Here is a 17,701-nt window from a genome sequence, read left to right as displayed (position 1 = left end):
GCTGAGTGCGGCGTCAAACAACAAACAAACAGTTACGGGTCAACAGCCGTCATGTAGCTCGAATATTGCTGAGCGCGGCGTCAAACAACAAACAAACAGTTACGGGTCAACAGCCGTCATGTAGCTTGAATATTGCTGAGTGCGGCGTCAAACAACAAACAAACAGTTACGGGTCAACCAACAACTAACTTTCCTCCCACAGCTGCCACTGTAATTTATCATCCAAAACTGGCTCTCACAGGAGATATCGCTTGGGTGAGATCAAGCGATATCTACACTATAGATATCGGTGCTATGAAATTGCATCACAATGCTTTGCAGACCATTGTGACGTCATTGTTACCATGAAGTCACAATCAAATGACATCACTAATGGCTACTGAAGGCGTTAGCAGTACTTTTTACACTTAAGACACTGCTTATTACTGTCTACAAACTGAAAAAGTTGGACAATTGATGTTGGATTTTAAATAAAATCTCATCCTCGTGTCTTTTGATATCAAATATATCAACACTCGTTGATACAAGTAGAAAAAATCCTCGGCACGCCTCAGAGTTTTCCCACTTTAATCAACTCGTGTTGATATATTATATTTGATATCAAAAGACACTCGGTCGAGATTCTCTATATAAAAAAACGAACCCTCTCAACCCCAGATTTTCACAATTGTGTGATCATTGATTTGTCAGCACAATACCCGGAGGTTTTCATCAAAGTAATAATGTCCATGATATGCATCACTCTGTGATTGCTTTGCAAATGATGCCAGGTTTCTGTCATTCATCCGACAGAACCAAATGCAGAATATTAGTCTGAGTTTCAAGGCCGTACCATTTTGCTGTAAGTATTAATCATTATCAATCATGCCTTTCATAGTTCCTTTTCATCAATCATGGTTCATTTGTCAGTGGTATTATGACTTAATGATGCAAATAAACTACCTCCTACACAGCACCTGTTTCGTCTGCTTGTAACTTAGTGGAGTAAGGCCAAGGGCCCATTCCATAAACCTAAGAACAGGTGGTGTCTCCCATACTTTATAAAGTTTATCATACCTTTCACATGTGATCACTTTGTGGAAGGGGCCCTGAATGGGTTGAGGGAATTGTTTTGGAGGCTTCAGTCAACAGAGTCTGGACGATACAAATCAGTGGTTGATAGTATGACCAATTTCAGTCGCTGTCAGGATACGATAAAACTCAATCAACCAGATCCTGAACACTTAGTCGCCTCTCAGGCAAAGTCATCTCCAGTGCTGGGGATCTACCATAACAGGGTCCACGAGCGCAAGATTCAATACTCTTCCAAGATATGTGGAACATCAATAAAAACCAACATTCATAAGGAGCTCAGATGTCCCAGGTGTCTAAGAGCTGTTAGCACTTGCTGTGCTGGTGTGGTAAACCTCTATGACCCTCCACACTTAGCTTTCTTCCCACATTCCACCCTGAGTGATTAGAGCCTCTGCAGGGATAGAAGGTAGTTTGAGCCCCTGGCTGACTCATACCCAATGACCTTAAACGATGGTACTTGTTACCCTGCTTGGTACTTGACATGTTTATAGAGGATTAAACAATGAGTGATCGAGTCCGTTGGCTGTGTCTTTGTAGGATATTCATGGAAAACTGCGGCATGGTATCTCGGTGGACTGGCGCTATAAAACTGGGATCAGTCCAGACTAGTACAAGTAATCATACAATCACAAATGCACACACATTGACATATTTCGGGCTTCCCTCCCATGTCAAGCTTTGACTGAAATACAATTCAAAGCCGTGCAAAACCCTCACTCAACTTGTACATTCATCTGATGAACAAAACAAACTCACTCATGAAAGGTTGCTGGTAAGCCATTATAAGATGGCAGGTGTTCCCTGCGTGGCCCTCGGCTTAAAGGGGATACAGCTGACACACTGTGATGTAACTGGCATACTGTCCAAAGTGGTGTAAAACCAACTACCTCACTGAATTTGTACATTCAACTCGCTCACCCATATCAATACATACTAATAAGGTCAACTCGTGAACTAACTCACCCATATCAATACATACTAATGAGGTCAACTCGTAAGCAAACTCGCTCACCCATATCAATACATACTAATGAGGTCAACACACTCGCTCACCCATATCATACATACTACTAAGGTCTACTCGTAAACTTACACACCAATATCAATACATACTTCGTCACGCCGAAGACCCGGGTTCGATTCCCGACATGGGTACAATGTGTGAAGCCCATTTCTGGTGTCCCTTGCCGTGATATTGCTGGAATATTGCTAAAAGCGGCGTAAAACCATACTCACTCATAAACATACTAACTCACCCATATCAATACATACTAATAATGCTAAGTCATAAACAAGCTAACTCACCAATATCAATACATATTAATAGACCGCCTCCGTGGTCTAGTGGTAGAGCGTCCGCCCGGAGAGCGGAAGGTCCGGGGTTCGATCCCCGGCCGCGTCATACCAAAAGACGTTAAAAGATGGTACTTGTTGTTGCCCTGTCTGGCGCTCGGCATTAAGCGGCTAAAACAAGGCCTGGTCGGCTCGGAGTCAGTATACTGTGTCTGAGTGGGGTATTCATGTTAAACTGCGGCATGGTATCTCAGTGTGCTAGCACTATAAATCGGCATCAGTCCGGACTAGTACAAGCAGCCACACAAACACACAAACGTTCATGCACTTCGCTATATAAGTGCAATAATCTTGGACGCGACGTTAAACCCAATTTCACCTCACCTCACCTCACATACTAATAAGGTCAACCCATAACCAAGCGTGCTCACCCATATCAATACATACCAATAAGGTCAACCCATAACCAAACGTGCTCACCCATATCAATACATACTAATAAGGTCAACCCATAACCAAACGTGCTCACCCATATCAATACATACCGATAAGGTCAACCCATAACCAAACGTGCTCACCCATATCAATACATACTAATAAGGTCAACCCATAACCAAACGTGCTCACCCATATCAATACATACCAATAAGGTCAACCCATAACCAAACGTGCTCACCCATATCAATACATACTAATAAGGTCAACCCATAAACAAACTTGCTCATCCATATCAATACATACAAATAAGCTGAGCTTCTATATGATAACCACTCTGAATGAAACGGAGCTCGAGGAAATAAATTTATTCGTTTGCATGTGTATACTTGTAATACTCGATTTTGCAGCTTCACTTCGCTTTAACAACCTTAAGCATGATGTCGGAGTTGCATTGTAATGCACTCGGGTATCATTTGAATTCCATCACATCACATCACAATGTAACTTTCCTGAGCCTTTCATGACCAACCAACCTTGATAAACGAGAGTACGCTGACAGATAAGGATTCAGAGAGGTGTTGTTCATTTTTAAAACTAAAAATAGATATGAAAAGGCCAATTTATCCTTTACGTTTTCAGGCTGTTGTCCCAGGTCTGTGAAGGGGAAATGATGACACGGTTGTATGCACCAAGACGACTGTCCTAACATGGCCCTTAACCTAATGGACCTTACGGCCGTTTTTTAATCCCATCTGCTATACATTCATCCCCAGCCACACTGAATATGAATTTGTGCTTTCCTTCTATCAGACACACCTTGTTTCTTGAACTTCAAAATATACTTAGTCATCGAGTCACACAAAGAGGCTGGACGACCTTAGGTAACACGTGACCTGAATACGTTACATTGGAATTCCTTCTCTGCACTTCAGCCATAACTATACGTACATGTGCAATGACCCATGCTCAACCTTTGCCTTTTCATATTTTTCAATGTTTATTTTTTTTAAATTTCTTGTGTTTCCAGAGAAACAATTTGAAACGAGTAGTGTTCGTTTCCCTTCAGCTAATGAATATTTCTGCATGAAACCATTATCTTTCCAGGCTGTGATTGGCTGCTATTGCTTTTCAGATATGCAAACACATTTACTGGAACAACTTCAACTGATGTATCTAAGGAGGGGGAGACATAAAATATACATTGGTTCTCAGTCATTGCGAGATATGCATTGCCGTACAGACATAATTTGATATGTAATAGAAATTTGTTCACAACCTTATCACTCAAACTTTTATTTTGCCAAAAACAACAACATTTGGGCGCAACCGAATTATCTTTTCCAAAAGTTGCATTGCACTTTGATAAAGGGGTAGCGGAATATTATTCCACATTCTGTTTGTCGAAAGAAAGAAATACGAGTATTCATCAGTGTCCTTTAACCTGTAAACAGAGGTGAAATGGGGTTTAACGTCGCATCAAAGATTATTGCACTTATATAGCGACGTGCATGTACGTGTGTGTATTTGTGTGGCTGCTTGTACTAGTCCGGACTGATGTCGATTCATAGTGCTAGGTCACTGAGTTACCATGCCGCAGTTTAACATGAATACCCCTCAGACACAGTATACTGACTCCGAGCCGACCAGTCCTTGTTTTAGCCCCTTAATGCCAAGCACCAGACAGGGTAACAACAAGTACCATCTTTTATCGTCTTTTGGTATGACGCGGCCGGGGAACGAACCCCGGACCTTCCGCTCTCCGGGTGGACGCCCTACCACTAGACCACGGAGGCGGTTCTGTAAACAGAAGTTGAATGTGATCAGCATTTCGTAGAGAAAACGTGTTATTTCATTAAACATTTCTGGATATCATTCCCAGACCGTCTCAAAGCGCACCACTTAGGAAGACCAGTCTAATATACGTTTAATTGAATGAGTGAGTGAGTTGGGTTTAACGTCGCTATGAACGGTATTCCAATTACAGCGTGACAGCTTTTGTTCGAGGAAAGCCCGAAGTGATGCAGGTCTAAGTCATTAACCACGTTGGTGAAACCCACGTGCACGGGTATGGTGTCGACAAACATAGAAACATAATCGAGGAGAACCGGGATTCAAACCCACGATCATAGGTTACTGGCTTGCCCAAGGTCCGCAACTCGAGGATCGCGAAGATCCGGAGCAGAATAGGTCTTCAGTAACTCATGCCGTAAAAGGCGACTATGCTCGTCGTAAGAGGCGACTAAAGGGATCGCTGACACGGTCGATGCATGCCATCGTATCCTAATTGTGGTGATCGATGCTCATGATGTCAATCACCAGATTGTCTGGTCTAGCCTCTATTATTTACAGACCGCCGTCAGATAACCAGTATACTGCTAAGTGCGGCGCTAAACAACAAACAAACAAACAAAAAAGAACAAAAACAATCATGTGTGAAGAACACTTACGGACATTTCCTGAAAGTGTCATGTGCCGGTCATTCTCGTGGAGTCAGTATCGCGGCTCCCCCCGCCCCTGTTTGTTCATTGCCCTATGTTGTATGTTTGTTTAATAGAAACAGCTGTATACTGTAACCGAATGTTTTAGTTCCCCTCATTTAATGTTACAGCACGATATGAAGAATATGGACAAAGTCTTAACATTACATTTTATTCATTCTTGAGATATTTTATTGCACCTATATTCACTTGAGATAAAAGTGGAATAGCACATTGTATATCACACCGAATCATACAGTATATTAGGGACTGACCATTTGATATGGGGGCCTGGGAAAAAATGTCCCCGAAAATTCTTGAAAAAAATAATTATGCTTCAGACAGTTGAAAAAAGGACATTGCCCCACTCAATAAAGTACATTTTTGCAAGGTGTTATTCATAAAATAACATTCAGGCTCATAGTTTTAAATAAAAAAACATATTTGGTTTTGTAGCTCAATAAATGTCGAATCTCGATACATAAATAAATCTCTTCCATGGACCAAAATACTTTCACGAGGTTGTCATTGGGTTTCAAAATCACCCCCATGGACCAAAATACTTTCACGAGGTTGTCATGGGGTTTCAAAATCACCCCCATGGACCAAAATACGTTCACGAGGTTGTCATGGGGTTTCAAGGCCGAAGACTTCATATTCCAGATATGTAATTGTTTTGTCAACACTGATATTTACCAACTAGATACCATGGTTGTCATAGGGTATCAGTTCCGTGTCCAACATAGAACGTAATACACCTCCACTAGCCGAAACACTTCTAGGATGTTGCTTATTCATGTTACGTATTTGGGCAATACTGCACCTTCAATATTTGAGTGGTGCCATGCGTAAAGTTCCCCCAACCACCGATGTTCGTCGACTAGAAACCAAAGCGCCAATGAGTCAGGTTCCTCAAGGCTTGTGGCACTCGGTAGTCAAACATGAGGAAATCGGAATAATACACCTCCATGAGCTGATCCAGCAGGCCAGGGGGGATGTCACGATAATACTGGTGCAGCAGCTTCTCGGTTCCACTGTGCTTATACGTCACAGAACGGTCGGGAAAACTCAGATGGGTGGCTCCAATCTTCGCCAACACAAACTTGGAATCCGCAGCAATGTTACTATAGGATCCAATGAAATCATACTGAACTTTGCAGGGGTGACATAACTCTGAGATCGTCTCCCAGTGTTCATTAAAAGGCTCCGACCTTGAAGAATCTATAAGATATTGCACAAATTCAAAGAACGTCAAGTTAACGCCTTTTTGGCCTTTAGTCCTGAATCGTTTTATGATGTTCTTGCCGTAATGATTCTGGAAGAATTCGTTGACGTTCTTGCCCTGGAACTTGTTCCTGAAGGCAGATAGGACACGTTCAAAAGGTTCACGGGTGAACGTGAACTTATAATAATGTTTCAACCTATGTCTGATCTGGTCCGGTGTCATGTCCTTTAGGTGAGTTAAATGACGGTCATACAACCCGTGAACAAGAGGAGACCTCAACTTGAGTGGATCCGTTGCGTTCATCTTCCCCGTCAGCATCAACATCATCCTCCGCCAGTTGGTGCACGCAGCCTTGGGTACCTGGCAGTATATGATCTTGTACTTGTCGTCAACCAAAAACTGTTTGAACATTGCTGGGTTTATGCTATCATCGTCTGGTTGATCTGTGCAGTATTCACTCTTTGTCCGGGGATGTTGTCCCGACGCCTGCAATGTTATATGGACATGTTTTACCATTTAAGACAATGACACATTTAATGACATTTAGATTTGTGTGACAATGATAAATTAATTGTACTTTTCAAACACTATGTGTATTACACTTCCCAAACCTGCTTTTTGATCCTGCAGTGCAGAAACATATTGTTTATAGTTAATGCTATTTTATCATCCAAAACTGGCTCCCACAGGAGATATCGCTATGGTGAGATGTAGATATTGCGGCAATGAAATTGCATCACAATGCTTTGCGGACCATTGTGACGTCATTGGTTACCATTGCCTCACAATCAAATGACATCACTAATAGCTCTGCTACTGAAGCTGTTAGCAGTGGTTTTTACACTTAAGACACTGCTTATTCCTGTCTACAAACTGAAAAGAACTGGAAGAAGGATGTTGGATGATAAATAGAATCTCACGCTTGTGTCTTTTGATATAAAATATATCAACACTCGTCGATAAAAGTTTAAAACTCCCTGGCAAGCCTCGGAGCTTTAAACTTTTATCGACTCATGCAGATGGATTTGATATCAAAAGACACCCGGGTGAGATTCTCTATTTATATGGCATGTATATAAATTTACCTACTTTTTACCTATTTTCTCTCATTACTCATGGCCATAAGAATGGCTCTATGAACTGTATTTATTATATGTTATTATTTTGTTTATTGCTAGCAAATCTTAATCTTCGTCACGCCGAAGACGAGGGTTCGATTCCCAACATGGGAAGCCAACTTCTGGTGTCCCCCGCCGTGATATTGCTGGAATATGGCTAAAAGCGGCGTAAAACCATACTCACTCAATCAATGATAATGGATAATTCTTGAAAAGCGCACTTTGTCATAAGTAATATTCCTGATCAGCGGAATGGCTAATTTTCACTTTTATTATAATTTCACTTTCAAGTATTAGCACACATGCAGCTGTCTTTGTTGAAAGTTTGTGCTTCTATTTCAAGTGGCGATGACGATAATGGTGTAACAGTTGAGATTACTTCTGTGAAAGTGCAATAGAGTAGATAACAACCTGCGTCTCTTGTCATAAACCAACGAGATAAGGAATGTACACTTTTGTCTTTTTCCAACTGAGTGTTGGGGTGAATTTGTGATGTGCTGATGCACACATTCTGTTGGACGCCTTTATGGGTGCAATTATCTACGCTTGTACTTACCGGACCAGTTTTAGAAGGAGGCTTAGATGTCACGTGACCTGAAAACATAAGGACAGGTTAACCTTTCATGAAGAAAATATCCGATAATACATGTTACATGTATTCCTGACCCGTGATACTTGTCTTAGGCGGCTATCGGGATCAATTACTGGATTGTTTTAGAAGGAAACAAACATGTATTCCTTTTTAAAAAGCAACTTCTTCGTGTACTTCTATACTACCGGGCACCATATACACCCTTGTTGAATGGTGGCTAATAATGAAACAAACAAGAAATAGTTATTGGATGGTGATAATAATGTACTTGGATCTTCACACAATTTTTCACCATTTCATCTCTGATTAAAAAATATATAACATCGATGAGTCTTTGCGCAGGGGGTGAAGACGCTGACTTTCAGATCGATTCGACTCCATCCGTTTTTAATTCAAAAATAAAATGTTGAAAATGATGAAATATAATGACGAAGTATCTAATGACCTTATTATATCCCAAACAAAATCTCAAATTAAAATCTAGAGTTGTTATATATGTTCGTGGTGTTACATCTGAACAGAAGTAGTTCATCACGTCCCGACGAATCTTATGGTTAGAGTCGACAAAAATGGATCGAGTAATGAATTGGCCCTGAGTCCATTATCTACCGGCCGCCGTGACAGAGTTGCAATATTGCTGAGTCTAACAAAGCCTCAAAACACAACACACCAGCTAACTATGCATAAAATATCAAAATACAGGCATACATTACAGCGCTCGATTTGCGGAAATTCAATTCATCTGCTTGGAAGTGATGAGACATTTCATGGTCGTAAACTGAGACAAACCTGTGATGACAGTGTCCCCAAAATAATTTGTTTTGAGTAGAAAAGGAAGTGTTTCTCTTCTCCTTTCAGATATGGAAAAGCAGCGCTGACAGAAAAATACAACAGTCGTTAACACCCCGTCCAAGGTGAGCGAACGCTTAACCACTCCATTACTCCTCACTACTCTGAAATATATGTAGAGAATGTTATAGCAATTCGTGCCGTTCTCACCTTTCTTGTCTCTGTGCATGGCCGCCACGCTGTCGTGGGGGACCGATATGATGGCGCTGCTCAGGATGAACCCCAAGCCTATCAACGTCCCTACGACAGCACGACGGGGATGGAACCTCATCATCAGAGCAGTAGAGTTTCAGCGTCGGTCATCACATAGCTTCCATCTGGAACAAACGTGTATCATGTTCAAGTTTTCTGCCCATGTCTTGCCCCGTCATGAGGCGGGGTGCATCCTTCCACGTAGATTGTTGTCTTCGTTTTGCAACAGGGATGAATGCTTCATTGGATTTAACCGAGAGCAGCAGGTATGGTGGCGGGTGACTATATATAGTTAATCTCAGCAAAGCTTGGCGCTTTCTGTTTCGGGTCGATGCCCCGACCTTCATCACGGATGGGAGGACTTGGGGCCTAGCCTGGCCTTCGTTTGTTGGTTTCAATGAGATTTATTAAAGAGAGTAGGAATGCATATTTTGGTTCAGTAAATTATCTAAGACGTGAATATATAAAATATTATTTAGTTAAGTTGATTTCGTCTACATGTTTATTTTTTATTTATTAAGTTTGTAATTTGTAAATGTAGCATTTGTTCTCGTTGATATCGTTGTGTTTAAGTAACACAACCACCCTCATTAAGTAATTTAACATAAAAATAATTAGTTCTCAAGTCTAAACTGTCACAGTACCGGTCCACTTTCTCGATAGGGAACACGCCCACGCCCAGGGTCCTTTTAATCTTTGGCTCTTGTGACGGGTTACAAAAGAAAAATAATAATACTAATAATGTGAATAATACTAATAATGTGAATAATTATACTACTACTACTACTACTACTACTACTACTACTAATAATAATAACACCACCAACAACAATAATAATAATAATAATGCACGATATTTCCGAAACACAGAAAAATCCTCAAAGTGCAACAATATTATATCCTCTATCAATGGATCAGTGCGTGGATCAGTATACAAACCAAGCTGTTTGCGTGAAGGTAAACAGCCGCATTACCATCTCATCCTACCGGGGACCCTTCGAAACATATTTTGACATCCACTCGATTAAAAAATTAAAAACTGAACAAAAGACCATTCAGAAATGGCTCAGTGCGTGGATCAGTATACAAACCAAGCTGTTTGCGTGAATGTAAACAGTCGCATTACCGTCTCATCCTACCGGGGACCCATCCACTGCTGGGTGAACAGACACCACATGTAACACGTATTCAGTAAAGGGCAGGACTGCCGAACGAGGTCATTCATCCAACTACTTTATGTTTGGTGTACTCAGGATCACGTGACACCGTACACGGGACCACGTGACACCGTACACAGGACCAAGTATCCCCACATTACCCCAAGTACGTGCACTGAGAAACGAATACCAGACAGTAAATACACAGCTTGTCCTAGTCCTTGCGTGACACTGTTGTTCTCTGTAGTGATATCCAATTTCCAAACTGCAGTCATTAAACCTTCCCATGAAAAAGAAGCTAATGTTCGCAGTTGCTTCCCTACTAAGACCCTTATATAACACATTCCTTAACCCAGGTACGACCTCGACTCACTGCAATGCTGGCTCCTGTCCAGTTGAGTGTTTCAGTAACCATCATACAATGATCTTACCGCAGGGAGTCGTCGGGTATATACTCCGATTATCCAGAGGAAATCGGGGTTAGGTATCGTCAAGTCTATTGTGCTATTTTCCACTGACGTATGTGACCCCATTAGGACAAGAAAAGAACTTTTCACAGGCCATTTGCGAGTACCTGTAATTTAGAACTGCGAGCGTGCTCAATCTCATCAAAATCAGATCTTAGTTTTCGCTACCGCTAAACAAAGATCTGAAGACATCCCATTACAGGTCACGTGAGACCAATCTTTCGCGAACTTTGACCAATGGAATGACTAACAAGAAGACGACAATAGCCAATCAGAAGGCAGCTTAATCGAGCTTTACGGCACGAGTTTCAAACTGGCGTCTACGCTTCGAAACATATTTTGACATCCACTCGATTAAAAAATTAAAAACTGAACAAAAGAACATTCTGGAATGGCCAATAGATGGTCTAGATTGTATGAATACAGACACAAAGCCCATAACTGTCGTTCGGAATACCCTGGGTATTTTGTCGAAGTTGCACGATCAAAAATCACATTCCAACTGTCACTTTCATGATCTGATGAGCGATGCTCTGATTGGTCAGATGAAAGGTCGTTCTGACATGACTCGCAATGGGATGTCCTCAGATCTGTGTTTGGCGGTAGCGAGTACTAAGATCTGATTTTAATGAGATTGGTGCGTGCTTGCCATGAAGGGAATAGGTTGAAGGTATGCAACCGTCTCTAATATGAGCTGAACTTTGTGTTGAAGGTAGATTTCTGTGAATGGGACTTCAGGAGAGACAAAGATGATAGAATTGTACAGTGCCTGCGTTTCTTATGTTCTCAAACACTGGTTTGCTTGGTCCAGGGCCCACTTGCACAAAGCGATCTTAGCGCTAAGACTATCGTAACTCCCATACTTTATATAGGCTTACAATAGTTGTAGCGCTAAGATCGCTTTGTGCAAGTATATATAAAATCACACAGACAGTGTCGGCTTGGGTGCCAAGTTGTCTGTTAGCTGACCGGTCATTCGGTAGGTCGGATTCGAATCCATTCATTCTGTGTTTCCATGTTATGGTTGTTGCGTTTAGAAAAGATATACAAATAAAGTGAGGGAGTTATATCACGGCGTGTCAGGTTGATATGGGAGGAAAGCCCGAAGTGATGTAGGTCTTCGACGTTTACCACTTTGGTGAAACCCACGAACACGGATATGGTACTGACAAACCTAGAAACATCAAGGCAGGTGGGAACAAGCCACCAATCACAGGTTCCTTGAGAGCCTAACCTACACTAATCAGCACGGAAATAGCAACTGGGCACCCGTGCCCAACAGATTATCACCCAACATCTATATTTCTCAAAACACCGCAAACCAACCACCAGTCTACAAACACGAGCTGTCACGTCGCTGCACTTCTTGTTGACATTAAGACTAGGACGTGCCGAGCTACGAATTAACTGGATAAAAATACCCGGAAAAATAATGGGCCGGTTTACTATGTAAATATCAACTTGATACCGACAGAGATCAGAACCCGGTTACCCCAGTGAGCGTGGCTCCAGGGACAATAAGTTGATGGGTGTGACAGGGACCGGTCCTACAGTAGTGGGCGTCCTTTTGAACCGCCTCACATGACAACATATACATCTCGTCGTCAGGCAATATCTTCAGACGAGGTGTGTACATAGCCGCCATGTTGCATAGCGTACATGTCAGTGTTGGGAAGGTGGATGGTTCACCCGCTGTTTTTGAGGAAGATTTAATTTTTGAGTGGTTGTTTAAAAACGCAATACTCGAGCAATATCGCCGACTTTTGATAAACAAATACGGGGTAGACAAAGTAGTAGTTGACAATGTCGTCGGCGTACCTGACACACAGGTCAGACATGTGACCCAGGAATCATGACGAGTATGCTTTTTTGTTTGCTGGTTCGTTGTCAAATGAGACACATTGCAATATTCCTGCTATATGGCGGTGATCTGTGTGTAATCGAGTCTGGACCAGACAATCCAGTGATTGATAACACGAGCATCGATTCGCACCTGGGATACGATGACATGCATCAACCAAGTCAGCGAGCCTGACCACCCGATCTCGTTAATTGCCTCTTAAGACAAGCATGAGTTCTAACCCGGATCTTCATGTGGTGTCTGCTCTTATGACAAACATGGGGTACTGGGTCCAATCTATCTGTGTTGAAAATATATTAAGAGTGCTACGTGTTGCTACATATTTTTTAATTTTTAGTTTCATTTTTAATTACCTTTTTAAAAGGTGTTTAGGTGGAGATAACGTTACATTATATGTATCACAAGTGACGAGCACACAACAGCATTATCGCACAGATTGTTCAACATGCCAATACAAAATGGTCTTTTATCTTCAGTAATTGAGTGTCTGGGATTTAAACCCACGATGAGTTGGTCCTGGTGTCTGTGGATATTACAATCCACGAACACACGTTCAGTGCCTACAAACTTTTTCTCGTGCCTTGTGTCCAAGGGCCACCTAAAGCCGCTGTATCTCGCCACATACAAATAATACATAATACAGATGGTACCGAATGGCACAAATCGCTGCTAGAACATCAATCGCGTTTCATGGTTGACAAACGATCCTTCAGAAAGTCAATGACTCGGATAATGTTAATATCCATGTTTCAATTTGCAAGACTGAACATATTTCACCCTCCAAAGGCGTTTTATAAAACATATGATGTTAATGAAATATAAAGCAATATGTAGAGTACACCTGAGACCGATTCTGTTGCAGAGATCGTGTTGTGCTGTGAAAAGGTCGGGAGGTGTCCTCTGACATTTCTGGTTGAATGGGTGTCTTTGGTCTACGTGAAATACCAGTGTCATTTTATATGTTTTTAATGAAAAATGTGATTTCAATGAAATACTTATACATCATTATACAGAGAGTGGTGCCGTACAGGTTGTGTTGTGTTGTGAAAGGGCCCTGAGCTGACCTCTAACCTAGGGATGCTGGGTTCAGTTACTGCCTTTGGGCTACGTGGAATGCCAGTGCCTTTGTATAGCCCCAGTGAGCCTTGCTGGTGGTTTATGGTCTTAAATACGACGGTACATGATGCTGACATATTTGGCGTTAACAGAATGCCTTTGATTGATGCCTCACATTCCTCAAATGGTTGTCCATGGGGTTCCGAATGAAAATAAAATAAGTGTCACCTGATTATTGCTTGTGAATAGAGCTGTGTCGGGTGGAAAATGTATTCTAGATGAAAGGAGTATAGTTGTGGTATTATTGTACTTATTGTAAACATAACGAGTCGACACCAGATTATAACCTGTCTTGGTTATCCGATGAAACAGATTCTATTGGGCGCGAAAGGCAAAATAGCGTTATAATTATATAAATAGATCACTGAAAATCAGTAGTGAAACCAGGTGTTCGCGAAAAGGGTAAGCATGCCCCGCCCTATTTGTAACACCCACCATTCACATAATTTACATAAAAAAGTATATTGCCTGACATCACACAGCGAAGGTGGCATATAAACAAACCAGAAAATCAAGTGGTGCCCAGAAATCCGGTCACACCACAGCGCGTTTACTGTTTTTTGTTGAAAAGAAAAGCGATGTGTTAATTTTAAATTACGTCTGCTGTGCACAAGTGCAGAAATTCTACAGCTTTTAAGTAAAGAAATATCTCCATTTTGCAATACATCGGCTGGCAGTTTCGGAAGCAATTGTCCATACATTACAAGGTTTTCGTTAGCACAAAATTCGATAAGATTCTATGGATGATCAAAGCCCTTCCTTTATGATTGCACACACCTTATAAAACAATAGCTTAAATTCTGGAAAATCCGTTTAGTACATCCATTCGCTTCTAAACATTATCCACGCAACTGCAGAACGGGAAAAAACATTGATAAACTGGGGATAGAGAAAATGGCCCTAGACATTCTTGTTGCGAAAATGACCCCAAAATTATGGAAAAAATGGTGCCCTGCTCTGGAGAAAATGACCCCAGATATAACTTTGTCAGTTAGTTGATACAATTGTTACGTTCTACCCTTGTCTTCCCTTTGACATTATTAATCGTTATATTGTATGGGGTAAAAAATAACAAAATTAGGAAAACTGGAGAGGTGAGGTGCAGTGCCATCCATGGACCACTACGTCAGGAAGGTTGGGGTGAAACCATGTGACCTTCCAGAATATCCTATCAATCAGTAAACTTAAACATTACATAAACTAAATCACTACACATTTGTATTAGGTTTTTTTCTCCAACATTTAAGTCAATTTTCTCCATAATTTGGGTCCATTTTCCACAAGGTTTTTGGTCATTTTCACTACATTTTGGGACCATATTCTCCACAGTGACCGGACCATATTTCATGTGGCTATTTTCTCCTGCACCATATTTGTGCAAGCCAGTTAGGCCTGTGTACCAATCCCTATCAAGTTACGTTGAATAAATTATGTATAAACTCAACTAATCACACGGGATATCTCTTACGAGTTCTCTCCTAGAAGTAAGACACTGTGTTCACACCACGCGTGTATATCAAGGTCGGGTAATGGATATCCGGCTTGAACTGTGGGCCGGGAGATGCTTCATGTAAAATTAAACCAGTACAAGTTTCCAAACATTGCAAAATTCTCGGACCCTTTGTACACACCTACCGCATCTTCTATAGTTTTACTGTTAGGACCTACTGCATCTTCTATAGTTTTACTGTTAGGACCTACTGCATCTTCTATAGTTTTACTGTTAGGACCTACTGCATTTTCTATAGTTGTTGCATTCGTAGACGTCTAATTCAGTCCCGTAACCGCAAACATTAGGTTTGTTCCGTTCGTAATATTTGAAAGAGTCTGTGTTTAGAAAGAGTTACATGAAAGTGAATACGTATATTTACCCACAAACCACCCAAGTTTGCTGCAGCGACATTATCAGAACAGAAATTCACGTAATAATCACGAGTAGCTTTGAAGCTCAACGTATGGCAGCTTACCTTATTGTCGGAGTATGAAGCCCAATTTCAGAAAAATATCCAATTCGTGAAGGAATAAGATCACTGCGTCAGTTGACGAGGAATGTAAGAAAATCCGAGTTATTGATTCATAGCGACGTTGGCCCGTACACCAGCTATCTCTAATACTTTGTGGACGGACACGGCAGTGTCACGTGACTTTAAAGGGTGCGTTGTTTTTACAGTGGTTTAACCCTGAGGGTAAATTGAACTCAAAAGAATTGCCGCTTGCTTGATGTCAGGATTTATAACTCACGTGTCAAGACGATTATTACGGGTTTTAAACAAGCGGTAGCATGTTTCAAAGGGATGTTAAATTAAGCTGTTAATTGCGTTGCCTGTAGCCGCGTTAATTGTATGTTTGGCAGGTGTACTGTTCACTGTTTATCCAGCATCATGTTGACGTGTTGATTCAAGCACCCGGTGTCTGTTGCAGATTCCATTTGTTACTCATGTAAAGAAAATGAACATATTTTGTTAGGCTTTCTAACAATTGAAACTGGAAGGTGCCACGGTAATAAATATATCTGACAGAAAATAAAAAAGATATCTATATATTAAACCATGTTCCTTGCATCCTTGCTCCTACAACTATTAAACATAACCAATGTAGAACAAATATCTTATCTTGGTATGTTCGTTTAGAAATATGAAAATGAAACTGTGTAATCCTGTATTTATTTATAATGATTTTTTGTATTCATAAGCTGTAAAGCTTAAAGTCAATCAAAAAGCGACAAAAATGTTTTCCATAGTCATAAGAAATCTCTACTAAAAGCTGGTGTTCATTGCACGATTCCGACCATATCATAAGCTTATTCATGGTTCCTGGTGTTTGCAAAAAGGTGAGCATATCCTGCATCCGTCACAAACACATGCAAAGGCAAGGCAGACGTTCCGAACAAAAATGGGAATGAATTCATAACTACAATTAATGATGTAATTCACTTCAAAGAAACAACACAAAAGAAACTGGCTTTGTAGAAAAGTGTCAAAGGTAAACAGACTAATTTTCATTTTTAGCATAAAAACATGAAATTTTTATAGAATATCGGGACCAGCAAATATGAGTCAAATTCCACAAGAAGTTGTTGATGGCGACGATAACGTTTGTTATGACCATGATAACCTGTTATCAACATGGAACAACACATATGATGCGCTTTTTAATAATAGCACACTCACTGCCTGCCCAAGTGATTTTAACGAGTTTTTACTAACAAATATACTGGATACTTATCTGGTAAATAAACCTTTTCCTAGAACTGAAACTGAGAGAGCAGTGTTCCGGTTAAATAGAGGTAAATCTACTGGCATATATGGAATACCAGCAGGGGTATTAAAAACCTTCATATCTGTTGATTTAGTTAACAGAATAAAATATGACTTTGAAAACGGTACAACCCCATCAATATGGAACAGTGGCATTATCCATCATATCCCTAAAACAGATATGCAAGATGTTCGAAACCAATTAGAATATAGGGGTATCACTCTAATTTCGGTACCTTGTAAAGTATATGGTGATGTTTTTTAAATACAAGGTTAACAGATTGGCTGTAAAAGAACTAATTATTAGCAGATGAACAAAAAGGATTCCGGGCCTCACGAAACTACATTGATCATTTATGTTTTAGTAACGTTAATACGAAACAGACAAATATAAAAAAAAGTCAACTTTTGTTACATTTGCCAACCTGAAATAGGTATTTTATAGTGTAAAGAGAAACTGTTTGTAGTACAAGTTATGTAATACTGGCGTCCGTGGACAATTGTTAACTGCAATAAGTCTTTATGTTGATGTTAACTGTGCCGTTAGAGTTAACGACTCCCTTAAAGAGCGTTTGAATGTGAACC

At 40.7% G+C, this 17,701-nt stretch overlaps 1 protein-coding gene across 3 annotated transcripts; it reads right to left on the bottom strand.

The window, feature by feature from the left end:
- Positions 1-5,440: 5,440 nt before the first annotated feature.
- On the bottom strand, positions 5,441-15,984 carry LOC124112942 (carbohydrate sulfotransferase 11-like). 3 transcript variants are annotated; one of them, XM_046473148.2, is made up of 4 exons: positions 15,827-15,984; positions 9,217-9,383; positions 8,182-8,219; positions 5,441-6,993 (listed from the first exon to the last, which is right to left on the bottom strand). In XM_046473148.2, exons 2-4 carry the CDS (start codon positions 9,338-9,340, stop codon positions 6,163-6,165), a joined length of 993 nt encoding a protein of 330 aa, XP_046329104.1. In that variant the 5' UTR covers positions 9,341-9,383; positions 15,827-15,984; the 3' UTR covers positions 5,441-6,162. The 3 variants fall into 3 exon arrangements, with proteins under 3 accessions (XP_046329104.1, XP_046329106.1, XP_046329103.1); XM_046473150.2 differs by lacking the exon at positions 15,827-15,984 and adding an exon at positions 10,385-10,493; XM_046473147.2 differs by lacking the exon at positions 15,827-15,984 and having other exon boundaries at positions 9,217-9,554.
- Positions 15,985-17,701: the final 1,717 nt, after the last annotated feature.

Source organism: Haliotis rufescens, unplaced genomic scaffold (assembly GCF_023055435.1).
Source record: "Haliotis rufescens isolate VD_foot unplaced genomic scaffold, xgHalRufe1.0.p SCAF_7, whole genome shotgun sequence".
In the NCBI taxonomy this organism is placed as follows: Eukaryota; Metazoa; Mollusca; class Gastropoda; order Lepetellida; family Haliotidae; genus Haliotis; species Haliotis rufescens.
This window is presented reverse-complemented; position numbering and strand designations above follow the sequence as displayed.